We start from the raw sequence: 21,040 nt of genomic DNA on the forward strand, positions 1-21,040 counted from the left end.
TTCCATAGTGGCTACATCAATTTACATTCCCACCAGTAGTGTAGGAGGGTTCCCTTTTCTCCACACCCTCTCCAGCATTTATTGTTTGTGGACTTTTTAATGATGGCCATTCTGATCAGTGTGAGGTGATACCTCATTGTAGTTTTAATTTTCATTTCTCTAATAATTGGCATTTTGAGCATCTTTTTATGTGCCCATTGGCCATCTGTATGTCTTCTTTGGAGAATGTCTATTTAGGTGTTCTGCCCATTTTTTGATTAGGTTGTTTGTTTGTTTTTTTTGTTATTGAGTGGTATGCACTGTTTATATATTTTGGAAATTAAGCCTTTGTCACTCACATTGTTTACAAATATTTTTCCCAGTTCATAGGTTGTGTTTTCATTTTGTTTATGATTTCCTTTGCTGTGCAAAAGCTTTTAAGTTTTATTAGGTCACATTTGTTTATTTTTGCTTTTATTTCTGTTGCATTGGGAGTGTCTTTATTATGAATGAATTTTGAATATTGTTTGATGCCTTTTCTGCATCTATTGAGATGATCATATGGTTTTTGTCTTTACTTTTGTTAATGTAGTGTATCACATTTACTGATTTGTGTATGTTGAACCATCCTTGCAACCCTAGAATGAATACAACCTGGTCATGGTGTATGATCCTTTGTGTGTGTTGTTGGGTTGGGTTTGCTAATATTTTGTTGAGGAATTTTGCATCTGTATTCATCAAATATATTGGCCTGCAGTTTTCTTTCTTTCTTTTTTTTTTTTTTTTAAATAATGTTTTTGTCTGAGTTTGGTGTTAGGGTGATGGTGGCTTCATAGAATGAATTTAGGAGAGTTTCCTCCTATTCAGTATTTTGGAATAGTTTGAGAAGGATTGGTATAAATTCTTCTTTGTATGTTTAGTAGAATTCCTCAGTGAAGCCATCTGGTCCTGGACTTTTGTTTGACTCAGTTTTCCATTTACAAATGAAGCGATTTCTGTACATATTTAGTAAGATTCTTTTGTTTTCCATATTCTGTTGATCAATGAAAAACAATAGTTACAAAACCCTTCAACACACTTGTGAACCTGTGGAAAAGATAATTTCCTAAATAAGACAGCTTTTACGCAAACTCATGCTCATATGTGGGTGGCCGAGCGATCTTTAGAAGTTTGTTTTAGACTGCTATAATTACTTCTCATAACATCTTCCATGATTTTGCCTAATACTATAGCTACTATTTCAGGTTAGATTTTGATATTTCAAAAACAGATAGGTGGGATAGTTTGCCAAGTGGTAATTGACTTTTGCTTTTTGACATTGATAACGTTAAGGGATTGTATGTGTTTGTGTGCCAGAATTCAAAGCAAAAAGAAAAAGAACAGAGAATGTCGGGTATATCAGCAGTGTGGGATTTAGTTATGAGTATTTGAGTTATTCTATATCCTTGCTACTCCAAGTATGGTTCATGGACTTGAGGTATCAATATCACCTGGGAGATTGTTAGTAATGCAGAATTCCAGACTGCAGGAAGACAGACCTAAAGAAACAAGCTACACTTTAACAAGATGCACAGGTGATTCTTATGGACACTGAAGTTTGAGAAACAGTGCTCTGGAACACTTAAAACTTAAACTTTTGCTTCATATGAATTAATGATACTGAGTCACAAGTTTAAAATAATGAAATGTGGAGAATATTAATAGACATCATGACAATACTTGTTCCTATAAATGATAGTTGATTTCAAGTACCTTTTTTAATCTCAAGACCAGAACAAATATAAAGTACACATTTTCAGAAAAGATAATTACTTTACAAGCTAAATGTTAAAGGAGGTTATATATATATTAAAATATGTAATACATAATATAATATGTATAATGTGAAATTTTAAAAATATGTATATATTTAGAAAATAAGATATTTTAAGTCAACATTTGGCATATCAAAGCTATATAGGCAACTGGTGAAATAAATTAAAGAGGCAAATGCCTCATCATAACTTTATAATTTGTTAGTGTAACGTTATCAGTCTTTTAAAATTATTTTACAAAATAGTCCTTTAGAAGTATTGTTATTCTTTCATATGATGTGCCATTTTCCCAGTGAAATCTTACATATTTGGCAGTTGTACAAGTTAAAAATGTACCAGATAATTTAGCGGATGAATGAAAATTTTAGTCCACCCATATAGGAATAAACATTGGTAAGATAGTATTTTCCACAGAGTACTGCTTACTCAGATAAGAAAATATTAATTGTAATAAGGGCCATTGAGCCCCAATATTCTTATAAAAATACCTAATATCCTTATAAATATGAGCAATTAATTCATTCACTTATTCAGTAATAATTATTGCAGATTATAAGTGTCAGGCATATACTAAGTGCTGGGGAGAGTGGTAAACAAAAGTGACTCACTCCTTTGCCCTCCTAGTATTTCCAGTCTATTAATCGGGGGAGATGGCCATTACTCAATTAATGACAAAAAAATAATTTATAATTACAAGCTGCAATAAGCATCTCTAATTGTTGTGAGTCTGGGGAGGCTTTCTGGCAGAAGCAGCACTGGAACTGAGATCTCAAGGATGAGCAGGAAATACCCACGATCTGAATACAGGAGGTGAGTGTGGGAAGAGAATTCTGAGTTGAGAAAACAGCATGAACAGAGCCCTGTGGAGAGGGAGGGAATGACATGTTTAAGAAAATGGAAGGCCGTAATGGTTGGCACATAAACAGTAAAGAGGTGGCCTGAGACAGAGCTGGAGAGATGGTTAGGTAGAAGCCAAATCACGGCCTTAGGATATAAGACTTTAGGACCTTTAGGGTGTAAGGATTTGGGTCCCTGTTAGAAAACTTTTAAAGGGAAACCAGTGATGGGCTTTAAAGTGGGGGACGTGACACAAAGGGAATTTCTAATTATTTATTTATTTCAGAATCACACTGACTGCGGATTGGAGAATGCATTGGCTCAGAGGCTGGGAGGGTGAAAGTTACAGGTAGACCAGTTAGAGAATGGTAACAGTAGTACAGGCAATAAAGGATTATGGTAGGGTGGTGGTTAAGAATGAGTGGATTCCAGCAGTATTAATAAAAGACCTTGATGAGCTATTGGCAAGCGTAGGAGGAGCCGGGGTGGAATCTGCATTTCCAGTGTGTGGCCCTTCATGGCTGGTGGTGAAGAGATCCAAGTTCGGGTGGAAAGGTCAGGAGCTTTGGACATGAAGACGTTCTTTGGTTCCAATTTTATTAAGATGATAAAATTACTTGATTAGGATGACCAATCTTATAACTTAAGGTGAGGATAACATATATTTAATTGTACAGTAACTATGGTATATCACAAAATATGGAAAATTTCCAGTGGTTCTTTGATATTCAACTCATATCCCTCCGCTCCAAGGATGCAAAGGAATTAATTTATGTTCTCTATGAAATTGTGTCCTTCTTCCGTTGCCCGATGGCCCTCTTTTGTGCCTCATACTGCTCTTGTCAAACATATTCTTTGCTGGGGTATTGCTCTTTTGTACATGGGCTCTTTTCAGTTAATATTTGCTAATCTAATAACTTAAGGTGCATTTCTAGAAACAAGTGTTTAGCAATATGGGAGAAAAGTAACATAGCAATTAAAACCTCAGGAGTCAGACACACCTGTGTCCTAAGTCTGAGTGTATCACATTGTAGCTCTGTGTTCACGAGGAACAGTTTGCTCCTCTCAGCCTCAGTGTGCTTATGCCAAAAGCAGACCGTAATTACTTAGTAGGGCCGTTGAGAGGATTCAATAAAATAACGTCTGTAGATCCAGTGGTTGGTACATTACAAGTAAACTATTAATATTAGTCATTATCGCTGTTACATTATTGGTATTATTTGGCCTTTGGTTCTCTTCCATGTACTCTGCAAAATATTGGTCGTGGCTTTACTTGTTAATTCAGAAGTAGTATTTTTGTCTCTTAGCTCTCTTTCTCTTTAACTTGAATATTTCTGGTCTGTAGAGTGATGGAGGTGGGAGTAGGGAACATTCTTTTGGGTAGAGACACCTCCTAATTGAGGCACAATGCTTATAAAGAGTCCTCGGTATGCCTTGGGATTGCTGTGTATCAATTTAAATTTTTCTCCTTCACCTCTCCAGCAGCAAATGCTGCCAAGCTAACATTCAGCATCTTGCCCCTGCGGAGCACGGATGACTTAAATACGCAGATACTTCCATACCAGTAAGCAACAGCTCCCCCCGCCCCCGCCGCTCCAGGTCCCTGAGTGCCCCCTGCCCGTGCTGAAGAGCTTGTGCTCATGCACTGCTGCTTGTCAGATATCTTGAACGGCACCAGCCTACCCCCACCCCACAGTCGTGGTGAACTGCTTCATGCATCTTATTAGCTTAGATCAATACAGAAAACATTCTATTTCGTTACAGTACCAAGAATCCACAAGAATTTTTATTCTTCCATAAGTTCAGTATAAAAAACTTAAAATCTTGGTTAAATGGGTTGTATGCTTATATTGATTGAGCAGGAGTAACAGTAAATTTTCATGAATTTAGAAGCCACTAACCTATAAATCTTGGCTTTAGTTTGTTGTCATAAGCACAAAGCATTTAAATAGAGCAAAAATGGTGTTTTATTAATAAAACGGCGGAAGAAGTTTTTTTCACATACTTGTAACAAGTAACATACTTATTATTTATAAATTATCCCACTGAACTAAAAATGTGCTTATTACATGATTCTTACCTATTTAATAAAGTGGCAAAAATATCCTTCAAGTCATAGCCCAGTTTCAACAGTATGTATCTGTAGTTATCCTCGATCCACATACTTCCATATCTTTAAAATTGTTGTGTGATCAAGATTCACACTAAGTTGACTGACATCTCCTTACAATCAGGGGCAGGAAAGTCAAGTTTTATTCATTTTTTTATTATATAAGTGTGTGTGAGAGAGTGACCCAGGTAAATTATTTAAGCTCTTTCCTTTAGTGCTTGCTACGGTGGTTTTTTAAATGCAATACTTGTGCTCCTCTGTATTTTTTGTTAACCTGTAATGTTCCTGCTGCATAGTGTTAAATCTGTATTTTATGCCCCATGATTTCTAGCTAGTTCATTTAGTTCCGTTTCCTGAGGTTGATGGAAGGAGGAGTTAATATGCTTGGCTTTCTAATGGGAGACATTGAGAAACATCATGCCTGTCTCGAACATTACTGGCTCCCTAAGCCACACTGCAAGAAATATTACAGGCAACAGATAGCTTCGTTTTCAATTTAGACACCCATTATTTGCTGTTTACAGGCCATTCCTAATTCTGCGTCCAGAATTTATGGTTTGTTCTGGCGATTATCATCACAGCAATCTCCTGCAAGTCAGCTGTGCTTCATCGGGAGATTTGCACTGCTGTATCAGTCTTCTCTGACGTCTGGAACTGATATATAACACTGCGTCCAAATCACCCCAGCTCAGAGAGGCCTGGTTTATGACTCCCCAGATGTCCGTCTCTACTACTGGGTAGGCCAGTTTGCACAGTCTCAGTGAGGAGGAAAGTTGACCCTTGGGAAAGAGAGCAGTGGTCATTAAATAAATAAAAACCTAACATTTAAGACTCTGAACACCCCCTGAACCAAAATAGATGATATCATTTATTAAGTTAAATTTACTGAGTTTTGTTCAGGGCTAAATAATAATGAAGCCAAGGTGTTACTTAGTTTTGCCTTGCAAACTTAAGATGAAGAGTGATGTATAAATCTCCTGAAGAGATGGTAAGATAGCGGCAGTAACCGCTATTTTATAGCTTCCCTTTAGAATATACAGTATCTAGTTTTGCCTCTCAGATATGCGGGCATCTTCTAGGCTCTGTTTGATAACATTAATTAAAGCTTACTGAAGGACCTTGAAATCTCTGTGCCTTGGTAGTCTGCAGAGGAATCACTCACTAAATCTGCATATTTGAGAAGACGTGGTAGCACAAGTATCTATTACACATGCCATTGGCCAAATGATATTTCATTTCATTTTAAATGTTGCTGATTAGATTGAGAATGAGAATATATTTTGCCACTAGTGCCTGCCTACTTATGTGCTTTTGCTGTGGCCTGTCACTTGCCCCTCCTCCCTTCCAGGAAAACTAGAACTAACAAAACTAGACAAGGAACTGGGCTTGCTCATAAAAGGGCTTCCTATTCCTTTTTTCTCTAAACTAAGGCTGTTCAGCACTTCCCTGAGAATTTACCTTCTGCCATGGAGGAGTGAGAAGGCAGAGAAACAGAGAGAAAAACTCATTCCAGATACAGCTGTGAAGGAGTCTTCCCCAGCTTGTGTATGAAGAAGGCTGCCTGACAGAAGCTGTGTCTTCAGGAGACAAACACAGTCAGCTTATAGCAACCCTGCAGAATAGCAACCAGAAAATAAATACCCCAGCCTTACTCTCCTCTCATCTTCCTGTGCCTCCTACTGACCAAACCCACCTGAAGCCAGGGAACAAGGGAACATCCTTATAAAATCTGGGCTTAGAGGGTGATGCAAAACGGTAGTGAGTGGATCTGGAGGGGCAAATGGATAAAAATCTGGCACCAGTGATTTCACGAGTTCCTGGAAGGTTCCCATTTCACCTGCAATTCACTTGATGTGAGTGATACTTCTCCTGCAACTGCCTACTTATTCTTAAATCCAGTCATTGATATAACTTAGCTTTATTTACTGATGGAGGAAATGATCTTGAACAAAAACCAAGTTGACCCCAGACCAGCTTTCTTTGGCAAGAGGGTCACATCTGGACCACAGAAAATGTTCACACATTAGAATTCAGTCACCTCTTCTGTCTATTCATCAGCAACTAGCCAGCCACCTCTTAGCAGGTAGATCTCTCAGGAGAGAGTTGACATTTGCCCACTGAATCTCAGCTGCCAGGGACTCATATTACACTTTCCAAACGGTCCCTTTTAGACTTGTGTGAATGAGGATGTAGGGGGAGGATGGGAATCTCAGATTAGCTTTGTCCCTAAAAATCCTCTCCTAAAAATCTTCCTCAGTCTCCACACATTTTGACCTTTATACCTTCGTTATATATGTGAGGTTAATTATTTCTTTTGAAAATCATTATCTTGGTCTGGTACCTCAGTGTGAAATGCCGTATGTATATTTTAAATGTAATAGAGAGGAATGGAAAATTCCATATACCCGGTAGGGTCTGGGAGTGGGTACATGGGAGGGACAGAATATTTTCAAGCAGTCGCCATTGGTGCCTTTCAAATTACACCACATGGATCAATAGTTATTCTGACTGCACATAAATTAGATCTTGTTTACGAGACTTTTTTCTGTTAAAGATATATGCACAAATCAAATTTCATAAAAAATAATACCTTTTCAATAGGCTAAGCAGACTTGATATAAAAGAATATGCCTATTATCTTTTATTTATAAGGAAATTTTAATTGTGAAGAAAATTATTACCTGCTAAAATTAATTTTAAAGAAAAAGAATTTTATAGGCTAAGTTTCTTCTAAGTGGAACCTTTCTTTAACTTTCCTCCATGCTGCAGAATCTGAAATATTGAGTATAATTAAACTATGAAAACCTGGCTTAGGAAACAAAAGGAGTGGGAATTAGACTTAAGAAACTGTGGGAATGACAGGCGATAAAATTTTAATGAGGTCAGTATTGTTCTAATACTCTACCTCCCAAAGCATTGTAGAGACAGAAAAATTACTAGAGAACAGTGGTTCTGTTTAAAAGATGGAAAATAGGGGACTTCCCTGGTGGCGCAGTGGTTGAGAGTCCGCCTGCCGATGCAGGGGATGCGGGTTCGTGCCCCGGTCCGGGAGGATCCCACATGCCGCAGAGCGGCTGGGCCCGTGGACCATGGCTGCTGAGCCTGTGCGTCCGGAGCCTGTGCTCCGCAACAGGAGAGGCCACAGCGGTGAGAGGCTTGCGTACCGCAAAAAAAAAAAAAAAGGAAAATAATTTATTTGGACTGTGTGTACAATGCCGTATCATTGCATATTAGACTCTGGTAGTGCTTTTGAATGTCATAAAAAAAAGCCTTTACCGGGCTTCCCTGGTGGCTCAGTGGTTGAGAGTCCGCCTGCTGATGCAGGGGACACGGGCTCGTGCCCCGGTCCCGGAAGATCCCGCGTGCCACGGAGCGGCTGGGCCCGTGAGCCATGGTCGCTGAGCCTGCGCGTCCGGAGCCTGTGCTCCGCAACGGGAGAGGCCACAACAGTGAGACGCCCCCGTACCACAAAAAAAAAAAAAAAAAAAAAAAAAGCTTTTGCCATAAGAACTCAAGGTATAATTGACAACACAAAATATTGCATTCTTCCACTTTCTTACAGCCACTCTTACTTAACATCATAGTTGTTTTCTTCATGGATAGGCACTGTCATGAAGCTGGTGTTGGGTCAGGCATCACAAAATCAAAAGGATGTCTAGAATGAGCCATATCTCCTTCTGAAATATGCTAGCAACCTCTGACAATGACTCAATAAAGGGATTTTGGAAATTTAAATGTCAGTAAAGACATAATACACAGTTTAACCATTAACTGAAATTAGAGGATTTGTGAACTTTGGCCTAGATATCTATGTTTTGTCTACATTGACTGTCCTGAAGATTATACTATTTTCAAGGGGTCCATGAGCCGTGTAACAAGATCTACAGTCTTTTAGATGAAAATAGGCAAATCTTTTTCAGATAGATCTCTATCATGTTTCATATGTTAATTCATTCATCAGTTCAATCTTTTTTTTATTCATTCAGATCAATAAACACTGAGTATCTATTATGGCCAAGCAGTGGAAATATAGCAGTGAATAAAACGGTTTATGCCCTTAACCCTCAGTGATCTAACAGACAATTATTTTTATTGCTAATAATAAATATAATTTATTAAATGTCAGTTATAAGGCAGTTATGGCCCTACATGTTTTATGTACATTGTCTCATTTAATTCTCACAACAACCCCTACAGCAAGTATTGTCATCCTTACTCTATAGATGAGACTGAAGCTTAGCTTACATAGCTGGTATTTGGTCACCTTGTGAATAAGTCTTGGAACTAAGATTTGAAGAATATCTTATCTGATTCTACTATTATACCAACTTTTAAAAGCAGTTTAACACAAATGCTATTTTTAAATCAATGCAATTGATTTAAATGCAATGCAATTGATAAAAAGTCCTGAACAAGCTGAGAAAATAGGTTCAGTTTCAAAAGCACAGAAATTATTTCAATCTGTTTATACATCAGCAGCACCACTAACTGATTTAGTCAATTTTGATTGTGAGATTAGGCAGATTTCTTATTTCATTTTTTAAACCATTAATTCGCAAAGCTTTATATTTATTTAAACAGAAACAAAACACATGCACATACACAACCTGTGAGACTGACAGAAGGTTTTCTGTTATTTTGCTATGTCAAATAAAAATGTTATGTTACCATTAACTAACCAAGCCATCACTTTATAAAAGAAATGACAAAAAATTTAACATAAAAGATGGAAATATGGTTACATACCTTGATTATCTGTATTTTGTATTTTCACTGCATGAACCTGAGACATGCATTTAGGTACCTTTAATGTATACAATATCCTTGGATTCTACTCTGAACCTAAGTAAAACCTTCAATTTTGAACATACTCCTTTTATTTAATAGTAACCGTAGTGTGATTTATAGGAATAGTCACTGACCTAGGAGCTGGCAAGATCTGAAACCCATTCGAGCAGGGGTCACAGCAAATTTAGGTGAATGCTGAATCACTGAAATTAATAAACTCTATGTTTTCAATTTCTTTTTATTAAGAACAGTGTCAGTTCCAGAGTTTGCTGGGCTTGAGTGGAGGACAATAAACGCTAGCAGCAAGAGAGGAAAAATGGGAGGCGGGGATTGAGACAAGTTATCACAAAACAGCTTGAAGTGAGAACTGGTGAGTGAAAGGGCCAGTGATTTTCGGAAAAAAAAAAGTATCAGGTTACTCCTGACTCTTCCAGTCACTTTCAAAGTTACCTGTTGGTTATTGGAGTGGATCTTTGCCTCTGCACTTGCACATATGTGTGACTGATTTTCCATGGCAACATCGTTACAGGAGAAGGCCATGGTTTATATCCATCTCTGAGATTTAAAGGAGGTGAGGAACATCACCAGTAAAACAATTTGGGTGTTATTGCAGTGCAAACCCGCAGATGTTTCTGTCATGCTTGGGGTATATCTGTTGAAATCATGGGATCTGGCATAGGCATCTCTGGTCTTAGAAGACATGCACCAGGCTGCAGTGTCATGTTCTCAGTGCTTGACTAGACACTTACTAGACTATATATCAACAGAGAACTCTAGCACCTCTTGTTCCAAGAGCTGGGAGGGACTCTGGAGATCATTTAGTCTCATGGCCTTCTTTTATTATTTTTTTTAATTAATTTATTTATTTTTACTGTGTTGCATCTTCGTTTCTGTGCAAGGGGTTTCTCTAGTTGTGGCAAGTGGGGGCCACTCTTCATCGCGGTGTGTGGGCCTCTCACTATCACGGCCTCTCGTTGTGGAGCACAAGCTCCAGAGGCGCAGGCTCAGTAGTTGTGGCTCACGGGCCTAGTTGCTCCGCGGCATGTGGGATCCTCTCAGACCAGGGCTCAAACCCGTGTCCCCTGCATTAGCAGGCACATTCTCAACCACTGCGCCACCAGGGAAGCCCCTCACGGCCTTCTTTTACAGATGCGAAGAATAAGGACAAGAGAGGGGGTTCCACTTAGTTAAGGTCACACAGGTTGCTTATTTCAAAACTCCCATTTTCTGATCCACATATTAGTTTCATCCTCACACCAAGTTTATGTTGTACCTTCTTGTAAGGAGTAATGGTAATAGTCTTTGAACAAAAACACTGATTGAATAAAATATTTGACAGCTAACAGGATGATTGTTAATTACTTTCTAAAAAAGATAAATAATAATTTTTATTAATAAAACTATTTGATTATTATTTACTATAATAAAAATGTGGTTAACCATTTTTCCATCTATGTATTTCATCCACAGCCATTAACTGAGTGCCAAACGCTGAGTAGATACTAAGATTACAGACTTGGCAATTTAAAAGATGAGTCAGAGTGTAAATAAAAGATGACAAGAAGTTTCACAGGTACTATAATTAAAATATGTGGAGAAATTAGTGGAAAAAGAGATGAGAGGGGTTTTTATTTTCATGTCTTATTTTTTTTATTGTGCAGTTTAGATTGAGGAGAGTCAGAAAAGATGACTGAGGTGCTTGGACTGAATTTGAGTTACAAATTAAGAAATTTCCTGTTGAAAGAGAACTGATTAGGGCATTCCAAGATAATGGTTTAGTGTTTTGAAAAGCATAGGGAAATCAGCTGGCTGGTGTAGTTGAGGAAATGCAGGTGTTAGTAACAATGGTGCCATTCTTGACAAGCACATTAATAACTGCTGACATGTCCTGAGCCCTTACTGTTTGCTGTAACTTGTACATCCTTCATCTCTTTATTCCTTACAGTAACCCTGTGATATAATTGCTATATTATCTTCATTTTATTGGTAAGGAAACTAAAACTTTGAGAGATTAATTGTCCAAGGACACAAAGCCATCAAGCCACAGATTCAAACAATTTTAACTGACTCCACAAACTTCTATGCTACTCTGCTCATTATTTTTAAGATATAAACTTATATAAAACATTAATTTGGATTTAAGTTACTGCTCATTCAAGTATGGTAGATAAAGTATGAGACTAGACTCAGTTCAGTTTGATCTTACCACTTAACTATGTTTCCTCCTGGGGTAAGTATTTAAACTTACTGAGCTTCAGTGTCTTCATGCCCAAATGTGTGAAGAGTTATGGTGAATGGCATTTGAGGAGATACATGTAAAATACTTAGCTGTGGCAGACATTGGACAAAGTTGGTTCCCACTCACTGACTTCCGGTTCCACCCCAGCAGGCAGCTACTTGGGGTGGCATTGTACTTTCCCAAAAGATGAAAGTTCAAGACACTTGAAATCTTCAACCTATTTCCCTTGTTAGCTAAGTCATTCTGTTCTTATAAACTGATTTTTAAAAACCTTATTTCAAATCTCAGAGTTAATTTTTTGTTTATTTTAATTTCACTTTCATAGCACAAACCTTGATTCAGAAAGATTTTTTAGGATACCATGTTAAGAAGTTTTCCTGACATGCCATTCAGTACAGTGGCAGTCTAGAAGATAATTCATTTTTCATTTATGTTCGTCTGTTTGTATGTCTTTCATGCCTGAAAAAATGTGGACTAGAATCTGTGCCTCTGCTGTGTGTTAAACATAAAATATTTTTAAAGCTATTTCTGTAGAGAGGAACTAATTCAAGGGCATCATAATTCATATTTACCATGAAATAAAGATTTCCCATTTAAAGGGAACTGTGTCATTTTAAAAGGTTGAATAAAATGGCACACATTTAAAAAACAAAAACAAAAAGAAAACATAACAAAATAACAACAAAAACTTTTTTTTCTTGCTTTTTAAACTCCATACAGAGCTCCTCTCTGCCCTGATAACATTTTGTTTTGACTGTGAATTAGATAAATTTTCATTTGCTTTAAACCTCATCCCTTAGTGTTTGAGACTTCCTAGTTTTTGTAAGGTCAGCATCGTGGCCTTCCTAGTTCAAAAGTCTTCTTTTATTTGTACCAACACAGATTTATATTATGCATGAATGTTTCCAACACATTTTTAACAGCTGTTTATGCAAGATATTGTACAATAAAAGTAACAGATTATTCTATAATTTTTAAAAGAGAACATGGCCCTTTCATAGAATATGAGTTAGAAATATGGGAACAATTTGGGGCAAATCTTCATTTTATGGGTGTGAAAAATAAGGTCTAGAAATGTTATGAGATTTGCCAAAGATTTGCCAAAGATTATCCAATCTTTCTTTCCTCTATTTATTCAACAAATAACTTCTGAGCTCCTACTATGTGCAAAGCACTGTGCTGGATGCTATGAGGGATAAATTACACATGCAAAGTTTCTCTCCATCAAGGACCATAAAGTCTAGTGAGAGAGATTGTTCTCTCTTCTTCACCTGCCAGCATCTGTCAGTGTCATCCTACCCAGATTACTCATTCAGAGTCCTTAAGTCTATCATCTTCATCCTGACTGATGCTGAAAACTCAGCCTCTGTGCACCAGTGCTGAATCTAACCTTGGAGACAGAGTTTTGGGTCGAGTAGAAAAGAATAGCTTTATTGCTTGACCAGGCAAAGGGGGCCACAGTGGGCTCGTGCCTCTCAAAACCGTGTGTCCCAACCCGGAGGGATTTGGTGAGGAGGTTTATAGCAATGGTCCAAGGGCAGAGTTGCTGCTAAGCATCAGGGTGTGTGTAGGGCCTGCACTCCTTTAATCTGGCCTCACATGGTCTCCTAACGAGCTTCTCTGGTTCCTTTAATCTGGCCTCAGGTGGTCTCCTGACGAGTTTCTCTAGGTTATCAAACTGTGACCTTCTCTGTGGAACATCTTCCCTTTGGTAGGGGTTTAAGTTCTGCAGAAGAGCTGAAAGATGTTATGTGTATCCCTTGAGAGGGAACCAGGGCCCTGCCCCAAGGCTGCACTGTTGTTTCTTGATCGCACCTCCCTGTCTCCGCATCACATCCCTTCCCTGATTAGCAACTGTTTGAATCTGCCCTTGGGAAATCAGGGCAGCTCATGGAGGCTGGAATCTATTCCCTACAAACAAGAAACAGGGGACACAGTAAAGCTTCTGTGCCCAGGAGCCCCACAGGGTCCTGCTTGGTTTCATGACTGCCATTGCATGAATTTTCACACTTTTCATCTCTCCTGTGGGCTGTTGCTGGAACTGTCTAACTCTTTGGCATGTCTCTGTTCTTAATCTCCTCAAATACATTGTGCAGACTCCAGCCAGACTGATGTGTTTGAAGTAAAGATCTGTCTGTCACTCACCTGTTGTGAGTTCCCAAGTTGTGATTGTATAGCCTAAAAAATAAAAGATCCATTAAGGTATCTCATTAATGTTTGATGAGTAAATATGGGGGTAGATCCTGTGGGGCCTTGAACACTATGATCAAGAGTTTGTTCTTAATTCCATTAGCAATGGGAATAGAGTGAAGATTTTCAGAACAAAAAAGGGACAGAATTAGATCTCGATTTTCTTTACTAAACATCTTGAGGGTTGGGATTTTGTTTTTTTCTTGCTCATTATTTTATTCTCAAATAAAAGGTGACTTATGTAAAAGTAGGAACTCATTATACATTTGAATAAACAAAGATATGTTTTAGAACAGTGCTGTTGAATCCATCTTTCTGAGATAAGGATTCTGTGTCTGTGCTGTACAGTATAGTAGCCACTAGACACACGTGGCTATTGCTCACTTTAAATTAAGAAACTGAGGAATTGAATTTTTAATGCTATTTAATTTTAATTAATTTACATTTAAATTTGAATAGCCACATATGACCAGTAGCTATCATATTGGACAGCCCAGTATTAGAAAGTTATCCAGCAGGGTCCCAGCAGGAAACAGATGGAACACTCAAATTCAGATAACTCAGGAAGAGTTTATTTATAAAGTGACTTTTTCCAAACGTGTGGGCAGCTTTAGGGAACCACATGAGAGAGTGCCGTTAACTGTGATAGTTATATGGGAGCAATGGTGAGGCAGAATTCATGGAAAGACTCATAGTTGAGATTATAAGTCTAGATCACATTGGGACAGTTTTTATAATATTCAATAATAATTTTAATGAGATTTCATTGAATGAAGTCTGTACTCAGAACTGTTCTTTTCAATATAACCTTCCTGGCAGTTTATTTACTGATGAAGAATGTGATTGCTTTCCCTATACAGTGCTGATCTGTACCATGTTTTCTGAGTTTTTTTGCCCCCGCCCTTTACTGTAAGTGGTACCTTTTCCATTAGCAGGGCTATGCTGACCTAATGATGGCTTCTGTTAAGGATTCCTTTGAGGAGCATCTTCTCTTCTGAGCAAATGTAGGCAGGGTCTGACTGTTACCTGTGGTTATGTTTTAATATCCTGCCCTTTTTGTCCCCTACCTCAGCACACAGAATTCACCTTCAGTCCTAGCTCATTGCTTGATGATTTGTTAAGGCTTTGAAAACAGAAGTAATGAGGGCTTTTAAGCAGGATGGGGCTATTTCTCCTTGCTTTATTTATTTTTATGCCATGCGAAAGTAATAAAAAGGCATAAAATGGCTTGACTGAGCCAAATACATCTGGATAAATAGAGCAAGGACCCAGTAAAACTCTGGGGGTGAAAAAAAAGAAAGGTGGGGAAGGGAAGCGGAGAGGCAGGGAGGAGAGAAGGGAAAACTATACTTCTTGAAATGATAGTGACTTTCTTTTATTACCTGGAGAACAAAATGTCTTTGACCCAATGAAACCTTTTAAACTAGGGTGAAGCTCTGTGTAGAAATTAGGAAATTATCTTTATAGTCCTTATTTAATTTCTTCATGCTGTCACCCCGTCATCCTTTATTAAAGTTTTCTGTGCCATTGCTGTTAGCTCTGCGAAGGTTGACATCTTTTAGTTGTTTGATGAATCACATCACAGAAACTATTGAGTTTTTACGACCAACGCAACAGAAGTCTTTCATATTATTCCTGATGCTTTGTGTGTGTTGGGGGTGGGAAGTGTCTTTTTGTCTGTCCTACTCCTGCCTCCTTTGAACTATCTCTGCTTTTGTGAAGTGGAAAGAGAAAACCAAGAGCTACCAGTGCCTTAAACTGGAGAATAAGGGATAGATTCTTTAGGTAAAATGAGAACCTGTCGTACAGCCCGTTGTGTATCGAGTAATTGCTACCATTGTTTTATTACTATGACATTCAGAATTTTATTTCTCTTTCCTATTCCTCCCTTCCTCTTCTCCCCACTTCCTTCACTAGACACAGTCTCCATCATGCACACATTGCACACTCACTCTCAAAAAGAAAATGTGGTAAAGGACTTAATAGCCCTCTACTGTGTTTCCCCTTAGGAGGTATCTGGAGATGCATGGGGTCAATTTTTGTCTCTCATAGTGCCTGGGCATTGTTATTGGAATTTAGTAGACAGGGGTCCCTGGATGCCACACATCTTGCCATGTACAGAATGGGCTTAGATGATGGTGACTTTCCAATCATAAATATCATTAATGCTACTGCTGAGAAAAACTAGGTCTAACTGAAGTTTAGGTGGGTACCAACCACCTCAGCTAATAGATGATTTAGCTGTGCCTTGAGCAGATGCTAAAATCTCTTCCAGAATCTAGTAGGTTCTTAGTAAAACTATGTTGTGTTTTGAATCAAGTTGTTCACTTATAAACTAGTCAACACTATTTAATAAGTTCTATACATGTTACTTTCAGGAATAAAAAAAAAAAAATAAGATATACTTGCCAACATCAAGGTTTTAACAATATCGTAACGGTGATGAGCATGTACGAAACTAAATGAGCATTTTAGGAAATTTTCAAAATGCTATTGGAAAAGGAGAGGTGAGGGTTTATTTTTGAGCAGAGTTGTTGGGGATAACTCTGCATGGAAACCATTGAGAAACAGGTAGGATTTTAGTAGGGAGTTATTTTGGGAGACACTTGCTGTAGTCAAAGGTACATTATATGTAAGAACTTGGGAGAAGAGATAGAAATGTATAGAAATATTGTTACTGTAAAGGACAGTACTTGAGAAGAGGTGGCAGAAGATAGGACTAAAAACGTAGATTAGGATAGAGAATAGATGGTCTTGAATTTCTTATAAAGGAGTCTTTCCACTTGAAGGTATGGATTTATGTGTGAGTTTAGCAATTGGGAGTAGTGTATGGCATGCTGCCTAATGGTCTATACTTTGTTTCAATGTCCCTCTTCACAGAGTCCATGCTATAAACTCCCTCAGGTATCAGCTGCTTAAAACTTGCCTTCCTGATTTTCAAGTTCTCCTCTAAAGAGCTCTTTCAGTTTATTATTTTAAATGGTAGCAATATTCCTGGAGGTGAATCACATAATGATTTTTTTCAATCTCTTTTATATAAGGTATCACTGAAAAAGTATGATTAGATTCAATTCAGTTGTCTCCCACAAAAGTAATATGTAGAAAATACCAACCAAGGTGACTCTCAGTGTGATTAATAGCCTAAAGATTTAGGTTAAGGATATAACAGAGAGAACTGTTCTGCTTAAAGGTGTTGCACAAATTATCTCAAAGAGCCAAAAACAGCGTCCAGTTTTACTTGAAACAATTTGTTCTTGGAATATTGTCAGCTAAAATTGTGGTCAACTTTTGCAAATTGTATGAATTTGCACTGCATATTTTATTTAGTGTTAGCAAAGCTCCAATATGGCTCTGCATAACTTACACAATACACCATGAAAATGACTTCAGAAACTCCCACGGAAGTTGACAAATTGGGCATCTAATGCTTTTAAGCTAATTGCATGCTTAGTGGTTAAAGAGTCGACTTGTGAAGAGTGAAGATCAGGGTTTCTTGGAGATAATGCTCTGCCTACTGCCATACTGAATGCAGCCCAGCACTATATCATAAATATTACAAAAGCTTAAAGAAGAAAATAATGTGAACTTTAATCAGCATTTGACTTACTCTTAAGCGAAGTACTCATGAATCATATGCAATATCATAGCAGTTTTGAGACCTATTCTTGAATTTTCAAGCTGTTATTTTCAGGAAATTTAGAAAGCAAATTGCTAAGTGATGAAGAGTAATTTGATACCATTGCTTATGCCACTTTTTTTTTCTCCCTTGCAGACTGGAAAAAAGGAAAGGAGTAATACCTTGAATATTGCAATAGAAAACATGTGCAAGAAGACAAGAGACCTTCGCAGACAGGTGAGTGAGGAGAGAAACGTGGAGACAAACACCAAGCAAAAGGAACCTTTTTTTCTTCTTTTTAAGTTAATTTAGAACACAAAACAAGAACAATAAATATATACTTCCCACATTTACGTACCTCAGCTGTTTTTGTGGCAAACGTGAGATAGAAGAAAGGGACTTAATATTAGGCAGAGTTACATTTAAATGCTGGCCCTGCCATCATCATCTGTGTGACCTCAGGAACAGATTGCACCTTTCTGAGCCTCTCTGAACCTATAAAATGGAATTAATAATACACGATAGGGCTGAAATGCTTCTGAGTGCCTGGTACGTAGTAAATTTTTAGAGAATGTTGGTAAATTGATTCTATTACATTAAAAACTGAGTTTATTATCCAGATGCTTAGAGCAAACAGCTAGCAATTCAGAGACCCTACCAATTTCCCCTTCTAACTCTTGCCAGGATGCTTCAAAAATTAGTTTCTGTTTAAGTTAAGGCTACTTTTAACATTAGGTCATCAGGAACATAGGATTAGAAAGGATTTCATTAAATAATTTAGAAGTCTAGTGTTATGCCACAAGTTGAAATTTTTTCTCCAGAAATATGAAGATTTAGCTATTTTCAAAGACCTTTGCTTTCCATTCCTTTCCACTATTTTAATAACCGGAGTTCTTTTTCATGTACGGCTTTAAGTTGGTCACTATCAACACATAAAAGTGGGGCAAAAACTTTTCAACCATAAACTATTAATGCAATATATTATTGTAGTTTAACGGGAAGATTTAGTAAAATGGCCTGAGCAATCTTTTAATTCAGAAGTAGATTTGGAAGTGGAATAAATAGGGATCCCCAGCCAGGTAATATTAGCTGTGTGAAAGCACAATTTTGAAGGCTGGGAAAATTCCAATTTCTCAACTTTATGGCCTTAATGGGAATTCTGTTTCTACTGTCAGCACTTAAAATCATGGAATGTAAGAGTTGGAAGGATCTTAGCACAACCTGTCTTATGATGCAGATGAGAAAGCAGGTTAGTGTAGTGAGGTGACCCACCTAAGGAGGAAGGGGACTGAACCTACATCCACTCATAACCTCCACCCACTTCAGGAACTCTCACCCTCAGGACTGTCCTCCCTGTTAGTTGTACTACTTTCATTCTCTACCTTCTTCAGTATTTCTACCCCATCTGCTCCTCCCAGGACTTGGAAAAGTTGTTACTATGAGCTGTTAACAACTGTGTCTTTCATTCTGGTCTCATCCCTCTAGATTCCCTTCAACAAAGTTATGCACAAAGACCTGATGTACATTTAGACCTCCAAAGCTTTTGGAATAATTATTTTTCTTTAAAAAAAGTTAAAATAAAGCAATCCTTTGTGGGTAGGATTACCAGATTTAGCAAATCAAAGTACAGGATGACCAGTTAAATTTGAATTTCAGATTAACAAATATTGCATGGGAACATAATTACGTATAAAATATAGTTGCGTTGATCTGAAATTCAAGTTTAACCAAGAATCTTGTATTTCATCTTGCAATCCTACTCTGATTTCCACCTTACATCATCAGTGAGACAGAGAAACAGCAAGGGGGTTACTAATACTTTTCTTCGTAGTAAGAGGATGTTTCTAGCTCCTAGAGAACTACTGTGTTCCAGAGTTATGAAAATTCCCTGTGGTTTCACAGGTCACATCTTCATTTTTTTGGTTAAGTACTGCTGCTTAACAAACCACTATAAACAATAGCAACCATTTTACTGTTTCATGATTCCATAGGTTGGCTGGGGTGCAGGTGGGGCTGTTAGGGAGTCCATTTCTGTAGTATTTTCACTTGTGGTCTCGTAGGTAGTGGTAGTTCAAATGGTGTCTGGGTTCAGGGCTTAGTATTTGAGGCCTCAGTTCTTCTTTTTCTCTCTCGCCACATGGTGTCTAATCCCCTAAGGCCCCCATTCATGTGGCTTTTCTCTCTGTCAGGGGAGCCTGGATTTCTTACACATTGGTTCAAGGCTCCAAGAAAGGAGAGATGGAAGTTGACAGGCTTTCTTAGTGCCTGAGCTCCAAAGTCACTAGGATGCTTTTGCCTCTGCATTCTATAGATCAGCATACTACAAACCCTGCTCCAGGTCAACAGGAGGAAGTAAAAGCACTATCTCTTATGGGAAGAGTGGCATGTGTATATGGGAAGATGGGATTGTTAGGAGCTGTCTTCGGAGACATCCGTGGTCTTCAGTGTGATGAGTTGAGGTAGTTGCTCTGATCTGTTCTCAGTATCCTCACTTGCCTTCCCAAGAACTTAATTTTCCATCCTGATGTTTATGCTTGTGGCAATAATACAAACTAGTTTAAACAACATGAGTCATCTCCACCTCTTCTTGCAAAATTTATTAAGCAGTCTATTTTAAGCATCCTGTATATACTGTACTTTTTACAGAGGAAGGAGAAAGTCCCTATACTTACAGTGTTTTTCATTGGAATATTTAATGTTCTTTTCTTGTTCTAGATCTGTGTTTGTTTGCTTGTTTTTAGTAGGAAAAAAGCAAGCAAACAAAGCCTGTCTCCCTGCTCATTCATCTTAATTCCTTTGCTTACCCATTGCCTGTCCACTGGCAGCACAGAAACATTTTAGCTCAGAGAATCAATGGACTTCATCTGTGAGGAATGAGATAGATTTCTTAAGCATAGCTGGGAAAAAGCAAATTATACATTTTGGGGTAATAACATGAATGTCCTACAGGTGATTTACTGTTTTTTTTTTTCAAATAAACAATTTGTCTTTTCTTACTCTGTGATTTCATTGCTTGTTGCACTAGAGAGCAAAGACAAAAGTCCTTGACATTGTGTTTCAGAATTTCTATAATTTGGCACCAACTTAATCCTCATAATTTTTCTTCTTCTTTTTTAGTTTTGCTATAAACTTTATTTATTTTATTTTTTAACATCTTTATTGGATATAATTGCTTTACGATGGTGTCTTAGTTTCTGCTTTATAACAAAGTGAATCAGTTACACATACACATATATCCCGAAATCTCTTCCCTCTTGCGTCTCCCTCCCACCCTCCCTATCCCACCCCTCTAGGTGGTTACAAAGCACAGAGCTGATTTCCCTGTGTTATGTGGCTGCTTCCCACTAGCTATTTTACATTTGGTAGTATATATAAGTCCATGCCACTCTCTCAGTTCGTCCCAGCTTACTCTTCCCCCTCCCCGTGTCCTCAAGTCCATTCTCTACGTCTGAGTCTTTATTCCTGTT

The 21,040-nt window shown here is 37.9% G+C and overlaps 1 protein-coding gene across 14 annotated transcripts in view; it reads left to right on the top strand.

Annotated features, from left to right (window-relative positions):
• The window catches only part of CTNNA3 (catenin alpha 3), a 1,677,393-nt gene that overhangs the window by 918,898 nt on the left and 737,455 nt on the right, over positions 1-21,040 (top strand). For all 14 annotated transcript variants that reach the window (XM_079899786.1, XM_079899790.1, XM_079899787.1 and 11 more), the window contains one exon: positions 17,730-17,810. In XM_079899786.1, coding sequence (XP_079755912.1) covers positions 17,730-17,810 — 81 coding nt within the window. The remainder of the gene's footprint in view (positions 1-17,729; positions 17,811-21,040) is intronic.

This window comes from Stenella coeruleoalba (genome assembly GCF_951394435.1).
Source record: "Stenella coeruleoalba genome assembly, chromosome: 16".
Taxonomy (NCBI): domain Eukaryota; kingdom Metazoa; phylum Chordata; class Mammalia; order Artiodactyla; family Delphinidae; genus Stenella; species Stenella coeruleoalba.